General features: G+C 45.7%; 1 protein-coding gene across 13 annotated transcripts in view; it reads right to left on the bottom strand.

Moving 5' to 3' along the window:
- HIVEP3 (HIVEP zinc finger 3) overlaps positions 1 to 20,388 on the bottom strand; it is a 288,536-nt gene that overhangs the window by 35,386 nt on the left and 232,762 nt on the right. For all 13 annotated transcript variants that reach the window (XR_005814330.1, XR_005814332.1, XR_005814331.1 and 10 more), the window contains one exon: positions 19,782 to 19,927. Coding sequence is in view for 10 of the 13 variants with exons in the window: in XM_040534690.1 (XP_040390624.1) it covers positions 19,782 to 19,927 (146 nt within the window). In the remaining 3 variants the exon portion in view is untranslated. The remainder of the gene's footprint in view (positions 1 to 19,781; positions 19,928 to 20,388) is intronic.

Raw genomic sequence — 20,388 nt, 5'->3', positions numbered from 1 at the left:
GCATGAGGACTAAAGCATCTTGAATCCATGCCTTAATCACTCTTTGCAATTCATCTCTACATTTCAGGTGGAAAATACCTTGCAGCAAAAATTTTAAGTCACAAATTCAAATAATCAGAAATTAGGAAACAATACATACGTTTGCCCACTTAAACAGTCTTTGCCCACTTAAAAAGTCTTATGCATCTGGGTACAACTTAGGTGGTGATTTGATTTTTTAAGTCTTGTTCTTAATGTCGACAAGCTTTGGAAGAGATGTGATATTATATTTCAAAATCTTTATTATTATTATTTAACAGTAATAACTGCACTTTATTATGAACTTTTCTAATCACTCGAATGAACAATAAAGAGCCTTTTGGCATGTATTAGGGTGGATGACAAATGAACTGCAGTCAGAGCTACAGAACCTGGTATTTTAATAGTATTAGCAACTTGAAGACACTTTCACTGGCCAAGAACCCCTGTTCATTCCTAATGTCCTTGGTGCTGACGGCGATGGATGTCCTGTCCTACAGGATCCTCGTGTTTACTTATTGCTTGGCCAGGCCGCCTACTAAAATCCCCTGAGTACTCCAAGTGAGAGAAAGGAAATTTTCAGCCATTCTTATTCCAGTAAAATTTGTCAGGTATTTCATGAGACAAAAAGAAAGGTATGGTGTGACGCAACTGATTCATTCAGGCAAATTTCAAAAGCACGCTGCAAGCAGCAGAGTTATCCCTTTCTCTCAGGAAGGTTGCAATGTAATAGAGGAATCACTGGTTACTTCCAGCTTCCTTTTAGTATCAGCCACTTTTGGTAATGCTGATCATGTTATAATTAAGATATATGTAGACAAAAACAAGGATCAACTTTTCCATACAAATGAGCAAGAAAAATGGCTCAGAATAAACCCATTCATTGATGGATGTCTGCTCTGTCACATCTGTTTTCCTCTTCTTGTCTCATGGGACTTCAGTCCATCTTCCTTACATGTAAGCTTATTTTCTGAAAGATTTTTGAAGCAAGGATACCATTACAGTGACTTCCTACATCTTCATTCCCACTGCTCAGTCAGTGACAGACTTTGGGAGCATCACAGGAGGAATCTATAAAAACAACAGGAACGGTGAAAGAAAATAAAACTTCCTCTCTGGTTCCTCCGCCTCCACCCTGTGATCATTTCACACTGGATAAATTCTCCCTGGGGAACTCAGTCTCCCTCTCTAGTTTGTATAACGTGGTTACAGAGCTCAGCTCTCCATGTAGGTGTATGGAGCCTTGGGGGGAGGATGCTGCTCAGGAGCTGTTTTGATCCTTGTCCTTTTGTTACTTAGCAATAGAAACCCAAACACTGCTCCTCCAAGTGTAGAAGGCTTCCAGCAGCTCCAGCAAGGGCCCTGCAGGGAGTATTGAATTTCATTCACTTCTTCACCAGTGACATGAATACCCATCCATAAACTGTTGGCACAATAAAAACCGAACGCCTAAGACTGCCTGCCATTAACAGTAATGCAAACTCCATCCAAGCAGCGGCCTGGTTACGCTTCGAAATAACAGGAAGTGCCTTGATTTCAAAGAATCTTGGAAGTGAACCTGATATGCTGCACATTATGGAATAACTTCTTCAAGACAAACGCTTGATTTCCAAATGCCTTCACAAGAAAGCCCAGACAACCCCACTGCCAATCCCATGTGAAGCTCTAGCACAAGCCAGGGAGATGGTTGGAAACATCAGGGTGTTTTTCCAGGAGAAATGGTCCCCCTTTGCAGTATCAAGTCCTTCAGAAAGACACGGGCAAGAAAGAGCTATGGATGGGTCAGGAGTCATCAGCAGAGTCCTTCAAGGTTTCTTACAGTTTGAGGTGGATCGACGCAGCGTGCATTTCCCCAGGCTAGCCTGCTGCTGACCTCAGGATGTCAGAACACCTCTCCTCGCTAGCAGGATCCTGGGGGTTTCCTGCCAGCTGACTGCTCTGAATTACGCGCCTTGGCTCTGCTGACCACCGGCTGCTGGAAGGGGGAGTGGAATATAGCGGTTCCACCAAGTCTGACATTTCCCTAAGTGAGGTCCAACTCCCCAGTGAAAGCTCTTAATAAGTAATAACAATAAATAATAATAATAGACTACATTTATTTCTACAGTATAGAAGCCAAAAAGCCTCTGGCTATATTGGAGCATAGTAAATAAAAGCAGGTCCAGCTGCCTGGTCCCTTCTTTCCCAAGGGCAACAAAACAGTACAAAAAGCCATAGTGAAGACAATCTGAGAACCACAATAGCCCTGTAACAAAAGGACTCAATAAGTTTCATTTTCCAGTCTGTTCTTGCCCTTATCGCCACTGAGTATGGATGGTTGATGAATTTCCGCTCTCCTCCAGATATAAATATGACTGACAAAATACCCAAAGCCACTTAGGTTATTATGACATCTCAACATCCCGGAGGATCTAATGGATTGGTCTTAGATTATCACCTAAAAGTAGATCATCATGTCAGCCTTCATTCCGCTCTATAAGACCTAGGGGTCGTAATTATTAATGAAATTCTGTACAGTGTTACAGGAGATAGAGAAATGCTTCAAGGAAATATGAGCCTCAAGCTTGTCCCAAGCCTTTACCCATCCTTCAAGCTGGATCCAAGACAAACCAATTTCTTAAAAATGATTTAATTATTTCTCATTTCCTGTGCTTCCTGTCTTCTGTCAAGGCCAAGCAAGGAAATGAGGACTAATCCCAGGGAGGCTTGAGATACCATCAGTCCAACTGGACAGCAGAAACACCAGGAACTGCAAAAGAAAGCTTTGTCCTTCAACATTGCAGAGCATTTCTAGAGCTGTAAGAGATTCCAGATGAGCTCAAGTGAAGCAGCTCGGCTCTTGGACGCTCATCTGGATTTGCAGGATCAGAAGATTTTAAGCCTCCTCGTCTCTAATAATGACAAGGAATCGCTGTCTGCAGTGAGGATCTGTGTTGTGAAACACTGGCTAGAGGCAGTAAGCCATTGGTCCTGCTGAATCTATGAACACCAGGACGCACCCTGTCGGAAAGATGCTCTCTTGGTGTTTTTACATCCAAAATATGGGCACCAACCCAACCTGCCAGTGCAAGGGCCTGGGTGTGTGCTGACAGCAAGGTCAAGGGGAGGCTTCCTTCAGAGGGCGTAAACTGGGTCCAGTAACTTGTAAATTGTTGACCAAGGAATTGAATTCCTGCTAGCTCGGTGGCTCACTTCTCCAGCGATTATTATTCCCACATCTGTACAAAATCCAGCATCCCTGAGGGCCACCCTCCATCAGCCATGAGGTCTTCTGCAATGGCCCACAGCTTTCCAGGACCTCTCACTGCAAAGGATTCTGAAAATGCCCCTTCCCACCTCACTGCTCTTCCCCAGGGCATGATCCGAGTCACAGTTTCTGACTTCAGCAACTTTAAAAGGTTGAGATTTCCTTCTTCTCTTGCTATCCCTGCAAAAACCAGGAAAGCCCAGAGAGAGGGAGCTGGATCCTGTTCTCTCTTGCACATAATCAACGCAATGAATTAGGCAGCTCCGATCACCCTTGCAAAGCAATTGAAGAAAACAGGGCAGCACAAGGCTAACCAGGGGTAGAGCCTTCATTACCCATGATGATGTGTGAGGAGGTGAGCAGAGCCAAAGTTGTGCTTGCAGGACCTACAGTTCAAAACCCTCAGCTCTTAACTTGGAACCAAAACACATTAGTTACCACAATTATTGCGGAAAAAATCTGGAAAACCCATAATGCTATTTTCCTAGTCATTTTTCAGCAACTGAACTTTTTTTTAAAAAAAAAAAACAAAAAACTTTTCTCTAAGGCATCTGCTTTTAGCTGGTGCATTATATGACTGCTGTACAGAAAGTTTCAGTGTATAATGATTATAATAATAATAAAAAATACAATTATGCTGAGAGCACACTCTTCTGTAGCTTAAGGAGCATGTGTGCATACCCTAGGTAATTTCTTTTAGAAGTCCCTAAATATTCTTCAGCCACAGACAGTCTCACTAACAACCTGCTAATTTTAGAAACCATTCCTACAGATGCAGTGTTATAACTGCAGATAACAGACCTACAACACGCAGATGCTTTTGCAAACCCCAGCGGCAGAGCCGTTCTCACGGGACTGTCACTCAGCGCCAGCGGCCGATGCGGGTCTCGTGGCTCCAGGATGTAACGCGCCCCCCCGTGAATTCCTGCAATGACCGCGGGACCACGCTGGTCTTTCTGTTCCCAGCCGTCATGCCACGCTCACGGGTGAGATCAGAGACACAAGCAGCAAAGCAGCTGGGAAATGAGTAAGGCAGGGATGCGGTCCCTCCATCTCCTGCATGGAGACACACCGGCAGCACGGATTTCTCCCCAAGGAATGTGGAGTGGGAGGAAGGAGGAGACCGGTTCCCAGGTCACTGATGGAAAATGCTGCGGGCCCAGCCACCTCCCCTGTGGGTTGGAAGGGACTGTGAAGCAGGCCCTCCTTGGAAAGTTTCCCGTGGAAGTCTCGCAGAGATAACACAGAGAGAAAACGTGCCAATGGCTGTGTGTGCAAAGAGCAGAAGATCTTAAGGTTTGGGGGCGGAGGAGAGCGTTTAACAAGGACAAAAAATAAATTTTAAAGAAAGCCCCCTGAGAGCCTGATGGTGACATCAAAGGGCTTCCACTCTGAGATTCCCGTTCAACATTCAGCCTGAAGCAGGAGCAACTGAGAGCTGTCACCGGTAGCAGATTTCCAGTAGCTCATAAGAGGAAGAAGCCAGTGAGCCCAGCTGCGCTCCTAAGAATCGCGTCCCTGCACTGCAGAGTGGCTGCTCGTTAGCTTCCCTAATGAGCCTTCTTCAGCCCTGCCGTCCCTTCTGCACACAGTGACTTCACTCCCCAGTGCTGCAGATCCAGTGCCTTGCACACATGGAGAATAATAACATTTTCTAAGACAGCAACCCTAGTATTTGTCTTAACATGGTACTTAAAAGGCCACAGTGCAGGCACTGCACACAGTAAAAAGCTAGTTTATACCCTAATGAGTTCCTGCCATATATAAAGGATATATGCAAAGACAGCAGATGGACACTGGTGAGCAGTATGGAAAAACAACAGGACAGTACTGGACAGCGTGATCTGTCATCATTTCTGTAGACCTGTCAGAGTGGAGATGAGTTGATGGAGGAGAAAGAAGGTTGGCGATGTTTTCAGAGCACTTTTCCAGCATGGAAAGAAGGTTTAAAAAGTAATACATGGGGAGCAGGGAGGGTTATCACCATTCAGAGGCAGCACTGGACATTTCTGTAAACAAAAAAAGACAACGGGCAGAGTGGTGCTGGGCTGCTGAGAGCCTCACTAGTGACACCAGCTCATGTCTGACATGATAGGCAGAGAGCATGCAGTACAAAAGGATGCAAAGAGGGCTCTATGCAGACAAAGCACAATGAAACCACTTTTTCTTTCCATTTTTCCAAAAAGGGCAGAGGTAGACGCAGAGTGATACTGCTAGCATGTAGAACAGGACATTGCAGAAGAGTCGCACGAGCATCTGATGAATTTTACTTCTGTATTCAGACGGGAAAGGCTGCACTTCAGAGTCATTGTGCGTGAAGAGTTGGTAAAATTCAAACGCAGTCTGAATGCACAAGGAAAAAGCCCTGCCCAGACAGAGCTCCCCCAAATAACAGCAGGATGGTGCTGGTGTTGGCTGCAGTCATGCAAAGGAGGATGGAGAACTTGCAGCACAGCGTGGGTTTTTTTTCCAGCTTGAACTTGAGCTGATGCTTAGGGCAGGATTCCCCTCATCTCATCTCAGTCATCTACACGCTGCTGAAGTAGTCGTGCCAAGAAAACTCCATAGGCAGGAATACACTGGTGGTGACATCCTATTTATTGCTGCTGATTTTGCAGGTGTTCCTCACAGACTAACAGAAACAGGCTTCACCCCCCTGTGCTGAAGTCCCACAGAGGGATCTGTCATGGGACAGCAAGGGCAGGCAGCTCGCAGCCCTCTCCCACTGCTGGGGAAGCTGTGGCTCTACTAGCAGAAAGATTGGGGTGCAAGGAGCCAGGATAGTGCCCAAGGACCAGGCAGAGATCTCCACTGTCTCGTTGAGGATGAGTTCCCACCTGGAAGTGGATCGAGATAAGACCAGCAGCGATGGCTCATTGCAGACAAGGTCCTGCCTACTCAGAAAGTGCTAGATCCAGGGGAGTAAAGACCTTTTTTCACATATTTCAGGAAACCCTTTTCTGCACTAACACTTCAGGCTACTTCCCTTTAAAAAATATATATATATTGAAACATCACATAAATCCTTGCCTAGAACTCTTTCTCTACATATTTTGCATGTCTGTGAGGGAGTCTGTCAAAAGTGCCAGTGTATCATGCTCAGTTCTGCTGAGACCAAAATACTTTCCCATTTCTCTCCAGAAAGTTACAGAAACAACCGTCCCTGTTTATTCTATGACTGCGGCACTTTTCCCAAGACAGACGGGGGACACACACAGGCTTCTGGGGGTCTCTCATCCACACACCTTCATATGGGACACTTGGGCTTGCTTCTAGCTGAGACTGCTGGAAGACGTGCTGCTGTCTGAAGATGAGGCGACACCAAACTCCACAAGAATCCGAGGCGACTCCTCCTCGAAACCACTTGTCTTCCCCTTTCTTGAATAAACATCGAGCGGCAGGAAGCTGCCAACAACCACCAGCGCCCGTGGGATCACCATCCAGCTGGGACTTCCCTTGACAGGGCCATCTGTGGAGGAGCTTGCAGCAATCTGATTCCAGGCACGGTTCATGAACCCGCTGCTCCAGATGTGACCTTGGCTGCTGGAGGCTTCGGCGGTTCTGGTGACACGACTCACGCTTCTTAAGAGATGGCAGGAAGGCTGCGGAGACTGTGCAAAAATAACCAGCTGCCGTTACTGCTGACACGTCCGCGGCTCTCCAGCCTTTCTGGGCTGTGCAGGAAAGGGAGGACCATGAAATCCCCTTCCAAAGGAGAGGGGGCAGAGTTAGAAGCTATTTTAAATCACTGCTCCTCAGTGCAAGAAATTAAAACTCCCCACGCTTCAGCAGAGAGAGTCGAGAGCACTTTACGCTGAGGTGCCCTGGAGATTTTTAACGCTGCACAACAGCGATGCACCAGGGACCAGCGGTGTACTAGCAGAAATCGCTGTGACTTTCTCTGCTGGAGAAGTCAAGCTGCAAACTGTAAACGTTCACGGGGTCTATGGCTAGAGCACAGTATAGGACTGGCACCTCCCAGAGCTCTTCCATTTCCATAGGCTGCTGCCACCTGCAAGTTCCCTTTGCAATGTATTAGCACTTTCTTAATTTACCATCAGCTTCAACAGCGTGCCCATGCAATAGGGCCACAGTTTTCATTCCTGGATGCTGTGAGTGAGCTTATTAAGCCTATACGGCTACATAAAGGTCCTGCCTGCAAAGGTACAAGTACCTGCAGTTCTTAGTGACCGCAGCGAGCCCTGCACATTACTCAGTGCCTCAGAAGATTAAATCCTTCCCTAAGTGATGAGCTCAGCTTTCAGTTCAACAAATTTAACTCAAGATTCAACATGTGAAGAGCTGAATTCATAATAAATTATTGTTATTAATGATACTTTGCAGTAAAAACAGCACGCTTCAGCTCTAATCTCAAGGCCATTGACAGCATGGGTAAATAGACTAATTATCCTTTATTTGTACTGTGATTCTATATTCCTACTTACACAGGAGAGCTCACTGCAGTTCACAGCATTACAGCCTTTGGTGGGGGTGGGAAAGGAAAATATCCACAAACCAAGGATATACCAAGGATATAAATGAAATAATAATAATTTTCCCCACACTACAGCGCCTGATTAAGCCTATGACAAAGCCTTGCCCTCTTTGAGCTACGAAAAGTTGATCAATTTTTACCCTAAGCTCCTCAAACCTCTCTTTTATGTGCCACACTTTTCTAGCAGCGTTATGACCCATGACAGCTGACACAGGGTTCTCGAGCCATACAGCATCCCTCCCCACTGACCGGCTCCATACTTCTACAGCCTTGGGGTCTCCGGTCCCACAGCAGCTCTCCTACCAAGCAGAGGGCTGTATTTTTAGTACTAAAGGTCTTTGCTCAGTTCACATTTGGGACAGGTTCTAGTTTTATCAAAACCAGCTTGCAGGCACAGGATGCTCTTCAGATCATTGCTCTGCAGATAACCCAATGTTTGGAAGTGCTCTTTGGTCTTGTAAGGGAACTGAAATACATACAGTTGAATCTCAGAAAAGCAGCATAAGCACTCAGGCTCTCCAACCTTGAAAAGCACATCATTCTGCAATTAAATAGTTTGTTTAAATAAGAATGGCAAGATGTTCGCAAACATTGAAAACCACTGGTTTAACTGCTGATCTAAAACATCTGCAAGAAATATTTGCTCTTTGAAAGTGCTGCTACTGTGCTGCTAGCCCAACCAAGAGTTACACAAACCCATTCAATCGTGTCTGGGGTCTACAAGAAGCCAAGGCACCCAATAAACACAAAGGTTTACGAAAACTTGGCTACACACATCTGATTATCCCACCCTGTGTTTGACATACCAAGTCCTGAATGAAGTTTAGCGACAAGAGGACCCAAGCATTCAGAAACACATGGACTTGCAGGAAGTCAAACCACCGTGCAAAGATCCCAGGTGAACATCATCAGAATTAGCCAAGACCTTGCTTGTTATGACCCAGTGGAGCAATCCTGCTTCCAATTTATACAAACCTTGTTATTCTTCAGTCTTATCTCTAAACTAGCACAAACAGCAAAACAGAGCAGCAAAGATATTTTATTAGGTCACGTTGCTTTCTGCCTTAGATTCTATTCACAAAGAAGCATGCAGTTACAGTCAGTCTGGATTCGTGTTTTACAATACATATGCTCTCACATGTTTTAAAGGGTGACACCCCATCCTAGCCTCCTTTTCTGCTCAATTGATTTTGTGTAAATGCCTGAGCAGCAGCAGGTCCTTCAGGATAGGAAAATGACTTTAAGCACTCACAATGAGTAATCACAGCTTTTTCTTACTCTTCCATCCTGAAGAACCTGAGCTAGGCTGACAGCTGCCTTATAGCACTTCATGATCCAGAGATCATCGGACTCAGATTAGCTGCAGGTTTGAGATGCATCTGCCTGCACCGTGTCCCCAGTGAGCTCAAAAAAAAGGCTACAACTGAAAAGCAAGTGGAGGCTATATCATAATGCAACAACAAAAAACATTAACATTTAAATAGCCAAAAAAAAAAAAAAGAGAAAATGTAATATTAAAAAGAGAGAGAGAGAGAGAGAGAAGAGGTTTATATGTAGCCCAGCCCACCACATCCTTGCAGCTGGATCCTTGCCTCCAGCAGCTCGCTGGCTCTCTGAGCAGCAGCAGGCTCTGCCCATTCCCTCTGGTCTTCTTTCCATCTGCTCCTGCCACGTCCCACAGCCTCTCAAACCTCTCCCACCTCGAGCAAGCCCAGCAGTGTCCCTTGGGGAGGGATGATCTCACCTTCCTTCCAAGGCATCGCACCTCCCTCAGTTGTGCAGATGAACGATGATATTCATAACCATCAAAAATTCAGTTACATCATGGGCTATATCAGGACAAAGCACACAGGCTAAGCTGCTCTCCTTCCAGCACCAAACCAGGAAGAATTGAAAAACATTTCTTAAATGTAGAGCCTGGCTTTCACAACCTCGCTACTTAAGGATGTAACAGGCTTTACTCAGTTCTTACTATCAGTACAACTGGTGTGCTCACTTCCAAATTAAATAAAAAGTATGACTTTTCCAAAACCGAAATTTGGAATCTAAATTGGAAGGCGGTGGTCCTTAATCCCCAGTGTGAGGCACATGGCCCATCTCTAGGTGGAATAACTAGCCAGTGGGTGGATTTCATAGAATTCATGCTCTTGTGTGCGTGTCATTTATTTGAAAATACGATTTAGCCACACGTTACTCTCAGACCTCTACCATTTCCATCATGCAGAATGTTCCCAAGAATTTCACATCCCATCTGTCGTCACCAGGATTCTCTGGTTGTCTTTGATACTAAAGAGAATTGAAAATCAACTACTACATTGAAAAAAAAAAAAAAAAAAAAAAAAAAAAACAGGAATCAGATTAAATTCTGCCTTGAGAAGAGATCTGTCTTCTCAAAAGTAATGTTTTCATCCTTAGAAAGGGCCAGAAAAGGAAGTCCCAAAAAGCCAGTTCAGAATTATGTTCTCAGAGTCATCTTCCTGCCATTTACCTTGTGGAATATGGATTGAGTAACAGGCAGTCAGGTCTGGGTCTGTCTATTTGAACATCGGGTTTCTAATTGATTGCACAGTACTTGGAATCTATTAAAAGGCTTCTATAAATTACATTTCTGTATAGGCCAGGCTGCCTAGATGTGCAGATGTTAAGAACTGGCTAATCCTAAGTAAACCTGGTAAAAGCGTTTGCCTTCTCAAATTTTCCACCAAATTAATTGTAGAGATTGTGTCACCGAATCAATACAGTGCGAACTCTATAATGTTGATGTTTGCCACAAACCCATAAGCAGTCTGCTCACATGGAGACCTCATTATTCCAGACATTTGGCCCATATCAAGCAGCAGCTCGGAATAAGACGTTGTGTCATGTCTCTGAATCTGAGATACAAGACAGCCCAGGTGATCACTTCGGGATTTCACACGGATTCTTTTATGCTATCATTTTCAAGACTCCGACTAAGGAAAGCATCCAGTTGCCTTTTATTAAAGTGAAAAAAAAAAAAAAATGCATACTCTTACAAAACTGAGAGCGTGTACAACCTTGGAAAAGCACACGTGTGAGTAATGTTAACTTGGTACTTGTATGCATCCATTTCTACATTATTTTCCAGATCCTGAGATCATCTCTGACCCTCATCCTTTTTTTTCTCTTCACTTCCTTGCTGGCACCAGCTTGTTCCCTTTTTCTCCTCACCCCACACCCTCCCTCTTTGTTGTGAGTGCTCAGCTCTTCCAGCGCGACCCTCTCCTGCTCAGATAACTGCAATATCTTTCCTTTTAACCATTTTCTTCCTTTCTCCACCCCTGTTTAGCTGCCAAAATTTACTGATCACCTCACACCCTTCCTTTCCACTGGCTGCCCTTACCTGCCAGCACCTGCTGGCACTTTCTGCCCTGAATTCTGTTTTTTCATTTTTCTTGGTAACTCTGCAATACCAAATGCAGCCAGTGCACAGGTTACAACCTCAGACCTCCCCATGTGGGTCCACAGGGTCATATTCCCTGTGTTTATCTTCTGCCTCTCTCAAACCCCATACATTTTGTGCCCTCACTACACAGAACGACTCCAGGATAGCGTGTGCAGTGTTTCATGAGTGAATCCCAGTCCCAAAACTTAGATGACGTTTCACATAGGATAGAGGCAACATTTTAACACATGGAATGGTCTAGCCAGACAGAATGGTTGAGGTTGGAAGGGACCTCCAGAGATCATCTAGTCCAATCCCCCCTGCTCAAGCAGGGTCACCTAGAGCACGCTACACAGACTCCAACACCAGGTCTAAAACAAACACACCCCCTACCACCATCCTCCCTTGTCCCCTTATTTGCAAAGAGAGGACAGAGACAGGGAGAGGTGAGCTGATCTCCAAGGTCACCAGTCTCTGGCATGGCAAGGAAGAGATGCCCCAAGTGACACAGAGCTTCCCACCTGCCTTTTGCTTGCAGTGACCGGAACTTGTCCTTCCAATGAAGAAGGAAGGAAAATGGTCCTCTTTCCCACCCCAGGAACCCACTTACATGCTGGTCTCTGAGCGTGCAGAACGGGGGCTGCTCCTTTTCACCTAACTGGACTGAACCTTGGATCTGCAAGGTGTTAGAAGCCAACTAATAAAATAGAACAATAGCTAGAATATATGCAATTATTAGTAGACTTTTAAGTCATTTGCAGGAGACTGATGAGCCTGGCAGCTGGAGCATTCTTCATTCCCCAGATAAGATAGAGCACAATGCCAGCAAGGCAGGTTGGTCCCCACCAGGCACCTATGCAAGGCACCAAAGACATTTTCTTGCTTGCTATCATTTAAGTCTGTGTTTTTCCTCATTTGAGATGAAAGCAAATAGGAAGTCTTGCCCTTGTGTAAGATGGAGAAGGTTAAATGTCATGGTGAACAGAAGAAGAAGCTGGGAAAAACTTGTTGGGAATGCTCGGGGAAGGGCCACGCTCAGCCTCTGCCCTGCTGTAACTGCATTGCACTGGGGAAGCCCCTGGGCAGGCTGGATGGATGCTCTCAGGGATCTTTACTCAGGAGAGAAACCCCTGCAGAAAGGTGAGCCTCCCACACAAGGTCACACAGGAAACTGAAGATAGTATTTTTTAATAATTGGCTGTGGGAAATTAGCAGCAAGCGGTATTATAAGGGCCTGCCAGAAAGACGTGTCAAGAAAGCGGGCTGGCTGTACGGAAAATAATTTAGGAAAAATAATAAAGAAAACCAGACAACAACCCAGACTGAATCCTTCTGTGTTTGTCTAATTTCCTAGGAAAACAGACATAAGCTGCAGAATGAATCCAATTTGTCAAGTGAAGTGACAAGATATTCAGGGTAGGAAATGGGGTAAAGCATTAACAATTCCTATTGAGGAATATTAAGATATTTTAAAGGCAGAATATAATCAAGCTCAGCACTAGGTGAGTTTGTGTGTCCCCACTCACAAACAAGGAAATGGAAGCACGGAGAGGGGAGCGACTTATCCAAGAGCCCCGGTGAGTCACGAGCACAGGACGGGTTTACAACCCACCACCCCCAAGTCACACTTATCTGCTCCAAGCACCACATTCACTGTCTCCAGGATATGCTCAGGGAACAGCATGTTCAGGAACTGCTCAGCACAAACACAGCTGGTATTAGAGGAAAGCCGTCCTTAGTGCTCCAAGCTGTAGGCACTCGGGGACATCCTGCGTTTTGGAGCCAAGGTGGAGGTGGAGATGGGACAGCCGGCCAGCATCACACCCCGAGTGTGAGCTGCACGAGGGGCCACATGCTCACAAGTGTGTCTTCATCCGGCTGTGTCAGGGCTAGGATGGTCACTGAGAGTGGGGCTGTGTTTAGTTGACCAAAACATAGGGAGGATTTAATGATTTTTGCACCCACATCCACAAGGGGAAAGCACAGGAGGTAGTAAAGAACAGACTCAATGTGAATGATGCTGATCCATGTTGCACAGGCTCTTGAGGAGCATTTATGGTGGCTATCAACTCACAGGGTGCAAACACTGTCATAAAAGCAAGGGAAATAGAAGGTACTTCAAGCTCTGGGCTCTGTCCCAAAAACACATTTGGGATCTTGCATGATGCTTCAGTATTGGTTATACAACCAGAATCTGCTCCTGACAGAAATTAATAACCTGTTTTCAAGTTAATAAACCGAGGTTACTTCTGTAATGTACAAGGTTACTTATACAAGAGCTCCTGGCACACAGCACCATCTGCTGAGTGGCAGGTTTGGGAGCTGGCACGCTTACAGAGCCGTCCCACACTTTCCCTCCCAAAGGAAATGTGCTCGCGCTCCCAGTCGCACCGCTTCTTATCTGACACATCTAGGCGGTGGCGAGCAGACAGACCGAGGTCTCCGGGGCTGGAGTCCAGCAAGTGACACCTTTGCTTTGCTGCTCCCGCACTGCCTCTAGCTGCTCTCCCAAACTTTCCTCTTCTTCCACACTCCGTTTCCTGCCGTCTACGTTGCTGCTCCTAATCCAAGAAAGGATTTCCTGAACAAACGTCCGAAAACAACCAATTTTTCAGTTTCTTGGCAACAAGCCGAGTTATCAGGCAAAAGCGTTGTTTAAGTAAGCCCAGAGATAAAAAGAAAAAAAAATCCAAATTTTCTTGAAGACTTATTATGGGGTGGGATGGGGAAATCATTTGTTTCAAGTTGAATGGAACCTTTTCTCCATACAGCTTTAAAGATACTTTAAAGGAAGAATGCAACAATTTTCAAAGCAAAAAGTATATATTCATTTCTTTCTGAAAAATATTTTTCTCTGGTTGCTATTCTTCTCTGCTGCTATTCCTGAACGTATCTTTCAAGCAGCCCTTCTCACTGCCTGTAAACCTGTCTCTTCAAACAATCTCTCCTTTCATCTTGTCAGCATTGGTAAAATTCACAAGCCCGTCCTTCCTTAAATTGCCACCCTGTGTCTTGTCTTCTTCGGATTGTTAGCTTTTTAAGCAGAAAATGTGCTTTGCTTGTGCTATGAAAAAAAAAAAAAAGAAAAAAAAAGAGTGTAAACGTATGGTGCTCAAAAGAGACCTTATGTTCCTTTATCGGGCATGAGAAATAAGGCTTGTCCTTCCCCCATATGGGGCACACTGCCAGGCACAGTGCCCATTACCATGAGGCCAGATCCCGGCGAGCGTGAGCATCCTGACCCTTCGGGCTGTACCCAACCCCACGGGTACGGATGCTTCTTCAAGGGAAATGGAGGCTCCCTTGGTGAGGATCCCTGGGGAGCTGCCAGCATTTCTCGTGATTTCTTTTATTTTCATATAAGCAATTAGCAAAATCAGGGAATGCTCTTCCCTTCCCTTTTCCCAGCATGCCCAACCCAAGCTGGTTAAGTGTTTTCAGATCTGTCTAGGCAATAGGGCTGTACCTGCTAGTCTCAAACCCTGTGGTATGAAAGCTCTCCTCTCTATTAGTTGTAAAATACTATCTGAAAACAAGAAAAGCCACATATCAGAAACTTGTTTTTTGTAAAGGTCCTTTACAGAAGTAGAACAAACACCTGTGCACAAGCTGATGTTTGAGGCTTTACAATCATATCTCAGAGAGCAGCTTGACACAGATAGGACCATGTTTTCAGAAGGGCTGTGCAGCCTCAGCGCTGCATAAATGGAGCTCAGCAATGCCTGCTCAGCACTTCTGAAGGCAGGGAAAATCCAGCAACCAAGCCCCCCAAGATGCTCAAATTAACTGTGAGTGCTCAGTCTGGCACCTCTGGCCCTAATGGAAAAGTTTTAATACCAATTCCTCCCCAAAGTGGCCAGTCTTAGGAAAACCCCTTTCACTTTCTATTTAAAATGAAAATGCCTGAAATTCCTTGCTTTCACCTTAGAATACAGAGTGAAATATTACTGTTCAATGTAATATTACACCCATGAGGCACCACCCTGGGGCCACAAGGTGAGTTCACCTCTAAGACACGAGCAGGCTTGCAGGTGAATGAAGGAGCACTCAGGCTTTGCTTGTGCTGATGTACAGGACAGCCGGATGTGCTACGGACAGATTCCTCCTTCGCTGCTAATGTCTGTGCTCAAATTAGTGTCTTTGGGATGAACGGCTCTTGCAAAATAAACACAGCGAATTCTTAGAACTCATCTAAACAGCAAAGGAAATCCCCTGAACGAACCGGGTTCGGTGCAGGGGTTTGGAGTTACACGCTGAGAAACTTTGCTTGTTTAACAGAGAGGCTTTCTCCGGGGTAATAAAACTCTCGCATTGTTGTGCCAGGGATTTTCCATTAGGTGTGTGTCAGCGGGTGGTGGGAGCTGCAGTTTCTGTGGCCGGTCATAGAAATGCAATGAGATCACCCGGAGAAGCCGGCCACAGATCGCAGTGAGTCCACAGCGGCATGAACCGGGAGGACGGCTGGGGGAGGGATGTTTGCGTACAACTAAGGGGTCCCCAAAAGGGATTTTTCTTTTAACTCGTGCATCTACTAGCTAGCAGTCATGTTCACGTCTGATAAAACAGTCCCAAGGTTTCTCTGTTTTCCTTCAACCCAGGGGAAAGTCTCTCAGCAGACAGGCTAAGTGAGGCTGGATATATTCCTGTCTCCTTCCCACCTCCCTAAAATCCCATAAGCAACCCCACAGCATGGAGACAGAGGACAACAGCCTCTCCCCTTCCAACCCAGGGGTTCTCTAGGGAAGGCAGTGGTCAAACCTCATGCAATCCCTCACTGCCCTAGGCAGAAGGGGCTGAAGGTCAGGAATTCACCCAGGCTCAAGGGAGCAGTGATTGAAGGTGGGGATTCATCACTCTGGGTCAGAAGACCCTGTGCCAGACAAACCTGCAACTCTCTGTTACTTATTGGTGAGGACAAGGAGTGAAGGACATGGCTTCGTGCCTGGGTCAGACCAAATTGATGCCTACAGCAGCCTGGGGCAGGACAGCACTATGTGCATCTCTGTCTATGTTAAAAGACACCCCATATTACATCACTAGGGGCTCGTCTCACTCATGTGTGGATTTGCACACGTGTGACAGGGAGCTGTTTTTTAAGGTGTGAATGAATGGGTATGCAACCAGAAGGTTGTAGCCATAACATTTTTGCTAACTGCAGGGAAAAAAAATAAAGGAACAGTTTTCCACAGAGAGCACCTCTGCCTTCCCTTTGATGAGGTATTCATTTTACATGTCACTGCTCTGGGGATGCCAGTTAAGGTTAGTTGTTCTTAACCCTCCTACTTCTTGGTATTGCTTTTCCTACTAGTTGGAATCAACTAGTGCCATAAGCCCACCGATGGGCATCGTAAGAGCACGGAGTGTTTGGCTGTGAAACAGAAGAACACATATTGACTGTAACTATCGCCACTCCTATCAGATTTCCTCATGGAAACACTAATGCACAGCAAACAGGCAACATTTCCCTGACAAGACCATGATACCATCACAGGCCTCACTCTCAAATCAGGTCGATACCAATCTACAGTTTCATGATGTAAGATTTCAGAATGGGCCCGATGCCTCCAAACCACCAGAGCAGGTTGATGAAGGTGACACAGAGCCACCGAGGAATCACGGCGCTTCCCCTGAAGCTGTGCTGGCCAGCTTGACCTTCAAAGATCATTTCCACTGTTCAAAACCACAACAATATCCCCCAGGACAAGACAAGGGTATTTTTATTTGCTCCTTCAGGAGTATAAGCTCTGAGCTGGCTGCCTAATGGCACGATTCTCCCAGACACATCCTAACAAGGCAGGGCAGCATCCAGTCTGTGTGAGGGATGCTGAATGACTCCCACCTCCTTTGCAGTCAAGTGCAGGGCAGCACTTGTGCTAGGGGGTGAGTGCTGGCTCCTGTGGAGGTATACTCGGTACTATGAAATTTAATGATTGTAAGCAGAAAGTCACCACTGAAATTATGTATGGAATGGTCTTAAGACTTGCTCAAAGAGGAACTTGTTCTTTAAACAGGAGCCCAAACGAAACTCTGCAGATCCCATCTACATCTAATTGTGGGAAAGCCAAGGCAGAACCACACACGTTCCTCCCGCAGTCCCCAAGAAACCTGAGCCACAACACAAAGGGCACAGCTCCTAGAGCCTCTGGCAAGATCGTTCTTACAAATGGGCAGTAGCTGTGATGGAAGCATGAAATTTGGCTTTCCTGGTCTTCTCTGAAAGCCAAGGAATACAATTCTAGCCAGCAGGCTGGACAGCAGCAGGGGAAGTAGCAGGGCTGGTCCTGGCAGTGCCATAAGCACTGTTAGCAATGGGGGAATGGCAGCAATAGGACTGGAAGACGGATGCACAGAGGGAAAATGCAAGTGTTGAAAATAGCATTGAGAAAGGGATGAGCTCTAAAGAAACAAAAGCTGAGAGGAAGAGGGAGCTAAAAGAGCTGCAGCAAGTTCAACTTGTGTACAAACACTCAAATTTCTTTATAATCTCCCTCCTTGCTTGAGGCAACAGAGCATGGGTTGGCTCCAAACGATTTGAAACCAACAACATCTCACTGGAAGGATGGGTCTAGCCTGGAGCAGACCATGTGAAACTGATAAATAAAGAGAGGAATGAGACAAAGAGGGAATCTTGGAGGTGTGGGGAGGAGGTAGGTGAAATAACATCTTGAGAATGGATGTACTTTCTGTAAAACAGAAGAGATGGCAGGAAATAGGTGTGATCCATTTAGTATTGTGTGCAAAGCCCTAGGCACCACATGGTTTCATCTGCAAGCTTGTTCCTTTACTGTAGTTTACTGTAGGAAACCTTTTGGAACTTAGGCACGAAGCACCAGGTCTGTACCGAGCACCCTGGGAGAACATCCTGTCCTTCCTGACCTCTCAGCACTGCGTATGCCATCTAATTTTGATATTATATGTATTTCTACAATCTGATGTGTTATGTCCATGCCTGTGCTTGGCATTAAACAGCTACTATATTCTATCTCACATCCAGAAGGACGGCTGCCTTAAGCCAATGCTACAGGAACTTTAAAATAAAACATAGCATACGTTCAGGATGACTAATACATTCCCTGGTGCTGGCTTATACAGAACATATTGGAGAAGTTGCTTTATTTTGTGTCTGTCTTTTAGAAAATGTGACTCCCCATCCGTTTTGCTCGGCTGGGGACAGCAGACAGCCTTCCCACGGGAGCACAGGGCTGCGGAGACGTTGCTCTTCTGAAGCACCTCCGCGTCTCTCCCCAAAAAACCTCTGAGGAGCAGCTCTGTGAGGGGCAAGGTGATTTTCATTCATGTTAACTCAGCCTTTTTAATCACGTCTAGGAAGGAGTCCAAGAGTCCCTCTGAAATAGCCATAAGAACCCATCTGAGGGAAACGGAGGCTTCTCGTGGGCTTTTAAGGCAATAAAGCCCAATGCTCAGCTGGTCCCGGGGGCCCTATCTGCAATGGGAGGGTGATGGCAATGTACTGAGCCCATCATATTTCCCAGTCTGTTGCTTTCTTGCCATCCCCCAGCTCCCTCCCTAAATCACTTTAGGTGACAACCAGTCCAGGTTGATGTGAATGCGACAGGGAAAGGCTCCTCCTTTCCTCCTTTAGCTCCTTGTGCTCACCACTCATGCCGAGGTATCTAAACCCGAGCTGCAGGCATAGTGCCTGTGTCTGGGTGAGAGGTGAGCTGTCCTGAGCAAACAAGCAGGTTTCCTTTCACAAAGCACTACTTTACTCTCTTGGTTAGCTAGTTTGATCATCTGCTAATGAAACACTTTAAAATAAAAGCAAATTTCAACAGGTAACAGCAGAGAGAAAACCACAACCACTGACTAATTAAAGCCTTTTTCTAATGCACAAAAACCAAGACCACCCAATGGCAAGGGCAGAACTGATGCATCCTGCTAGGGATTTCTCAAGTCTTTTTCGCCCCCTCTGCAGCACACAGGAAGGATGATCTTGAAGTATGAAACATAATTGCATCCCACAGACACGCTACTCATTAAATGATTTTTCATTTTTGAAAAGATAAACAGTAGATCAGTGCTGAATTACTGAAGAGCACTCTGAATTACCTGGACCTACGAATTAAGACATACATCAGATTTAGACCTTGCATCCATTCTGGTTTGAGCTCTTTAGCTGGGTGGGATTAAAATCACATCAATAACAATCCTTCTTTTCTCCCGCACCTAAAACCCAAGCATCAGAAAAGATCTTCCCAGTTTCTCATCATAATGGTAGGAACCATTAGGAACTTCATTTTCAGGGGAAGGCTCTGGAAAGATGTAGAAGATAGGGAGTACACCCCTGTCACATCAGAGACAGCTACAGGACGCATTTGTGTTCTTCAGCTGCCTTCACTCAACCACCTGCTCAGAGAAGAGATCAAGGGGTTTGTAACTTGAAGACAACTCAAAAAAGAATCTGAATGCAGTCTAAGTACCTAGTGATCTGGAGGGCCAGGTTTCTGAGGTGGCTGCAGAAAGTAACCTGGAATCCAATTACATCTGGCCTTCTGCTCACCTCCACATGGCACCTTCACTGACTTGCCATCATCAATATCAGTAACTCCTATTCACTTGGCTGTGATACGAAAAGAGAAATAAAACGAGTCACTTACCCTCCTTCAAAGATCTTGATCCTGACCGGCTCCCCTCTTTTGGTTACAAGAGCCTCTTCTTCTGATTTTCCTCTTTTATCCTCTTCCTTCTCAGCTCTAGTTATATCTTTTCGACCTTCATTAGAAAGGAGCGAAGGCAAATGAACCTATCTCCCCAAAAGAGCAAAACAATCATTGATTACATACAAAATCACTCTACAAGCTCCACAGACCAAACACTGCAGGCTGCCTCAGAAAGAACCAGCAACCTACCACACGCTGCTCCTGACAGCTAAGCGCAGTAATTAGGAAAACATCTCGAGAAACGGGGCCTCTGCATCTGGATTTGCAGCTCTGTTGGATGTGTTACATTTACAGTGACCACTTACAAGCAGGGAATGTGCTTAAACCACCCCCTGCAGCACGGTGCCAACTGGAACACCGAGGCACAAAGAAGTGTGGTGGCTTGGGGTCACTCTGAGCGTGTGGCAGGGCCGTGGGTCCCTGGTCCCAATATGTCCTTGGATAATCCTCTCCAAAAATATGCATCCACAAAGATCTCGAGAGCAGACATCTCTAGAATTCGCACATCTAACCTCAGCCCTTGGATTTCCCCCTACACACACAC

The sequence above is a fragment of the Cygnus olor genome, chromosome 23 (assembly GCF_009769625.2).
Source record: "Cygnus olor isolate bCygOlo1 chromosome 23, bCygOlo1.pri.v2, whole genome shotgun sequence".
NCBI lineage: Eukaryota > Metazoa > Chordata > Aves > Anseriformes > Anatidae > Cygnus > Cygnus olor.
Note: the sequence above shows the minus strand (reverse complement) of the source record. Positions and strands in the feature narration are given on the sequence as shown.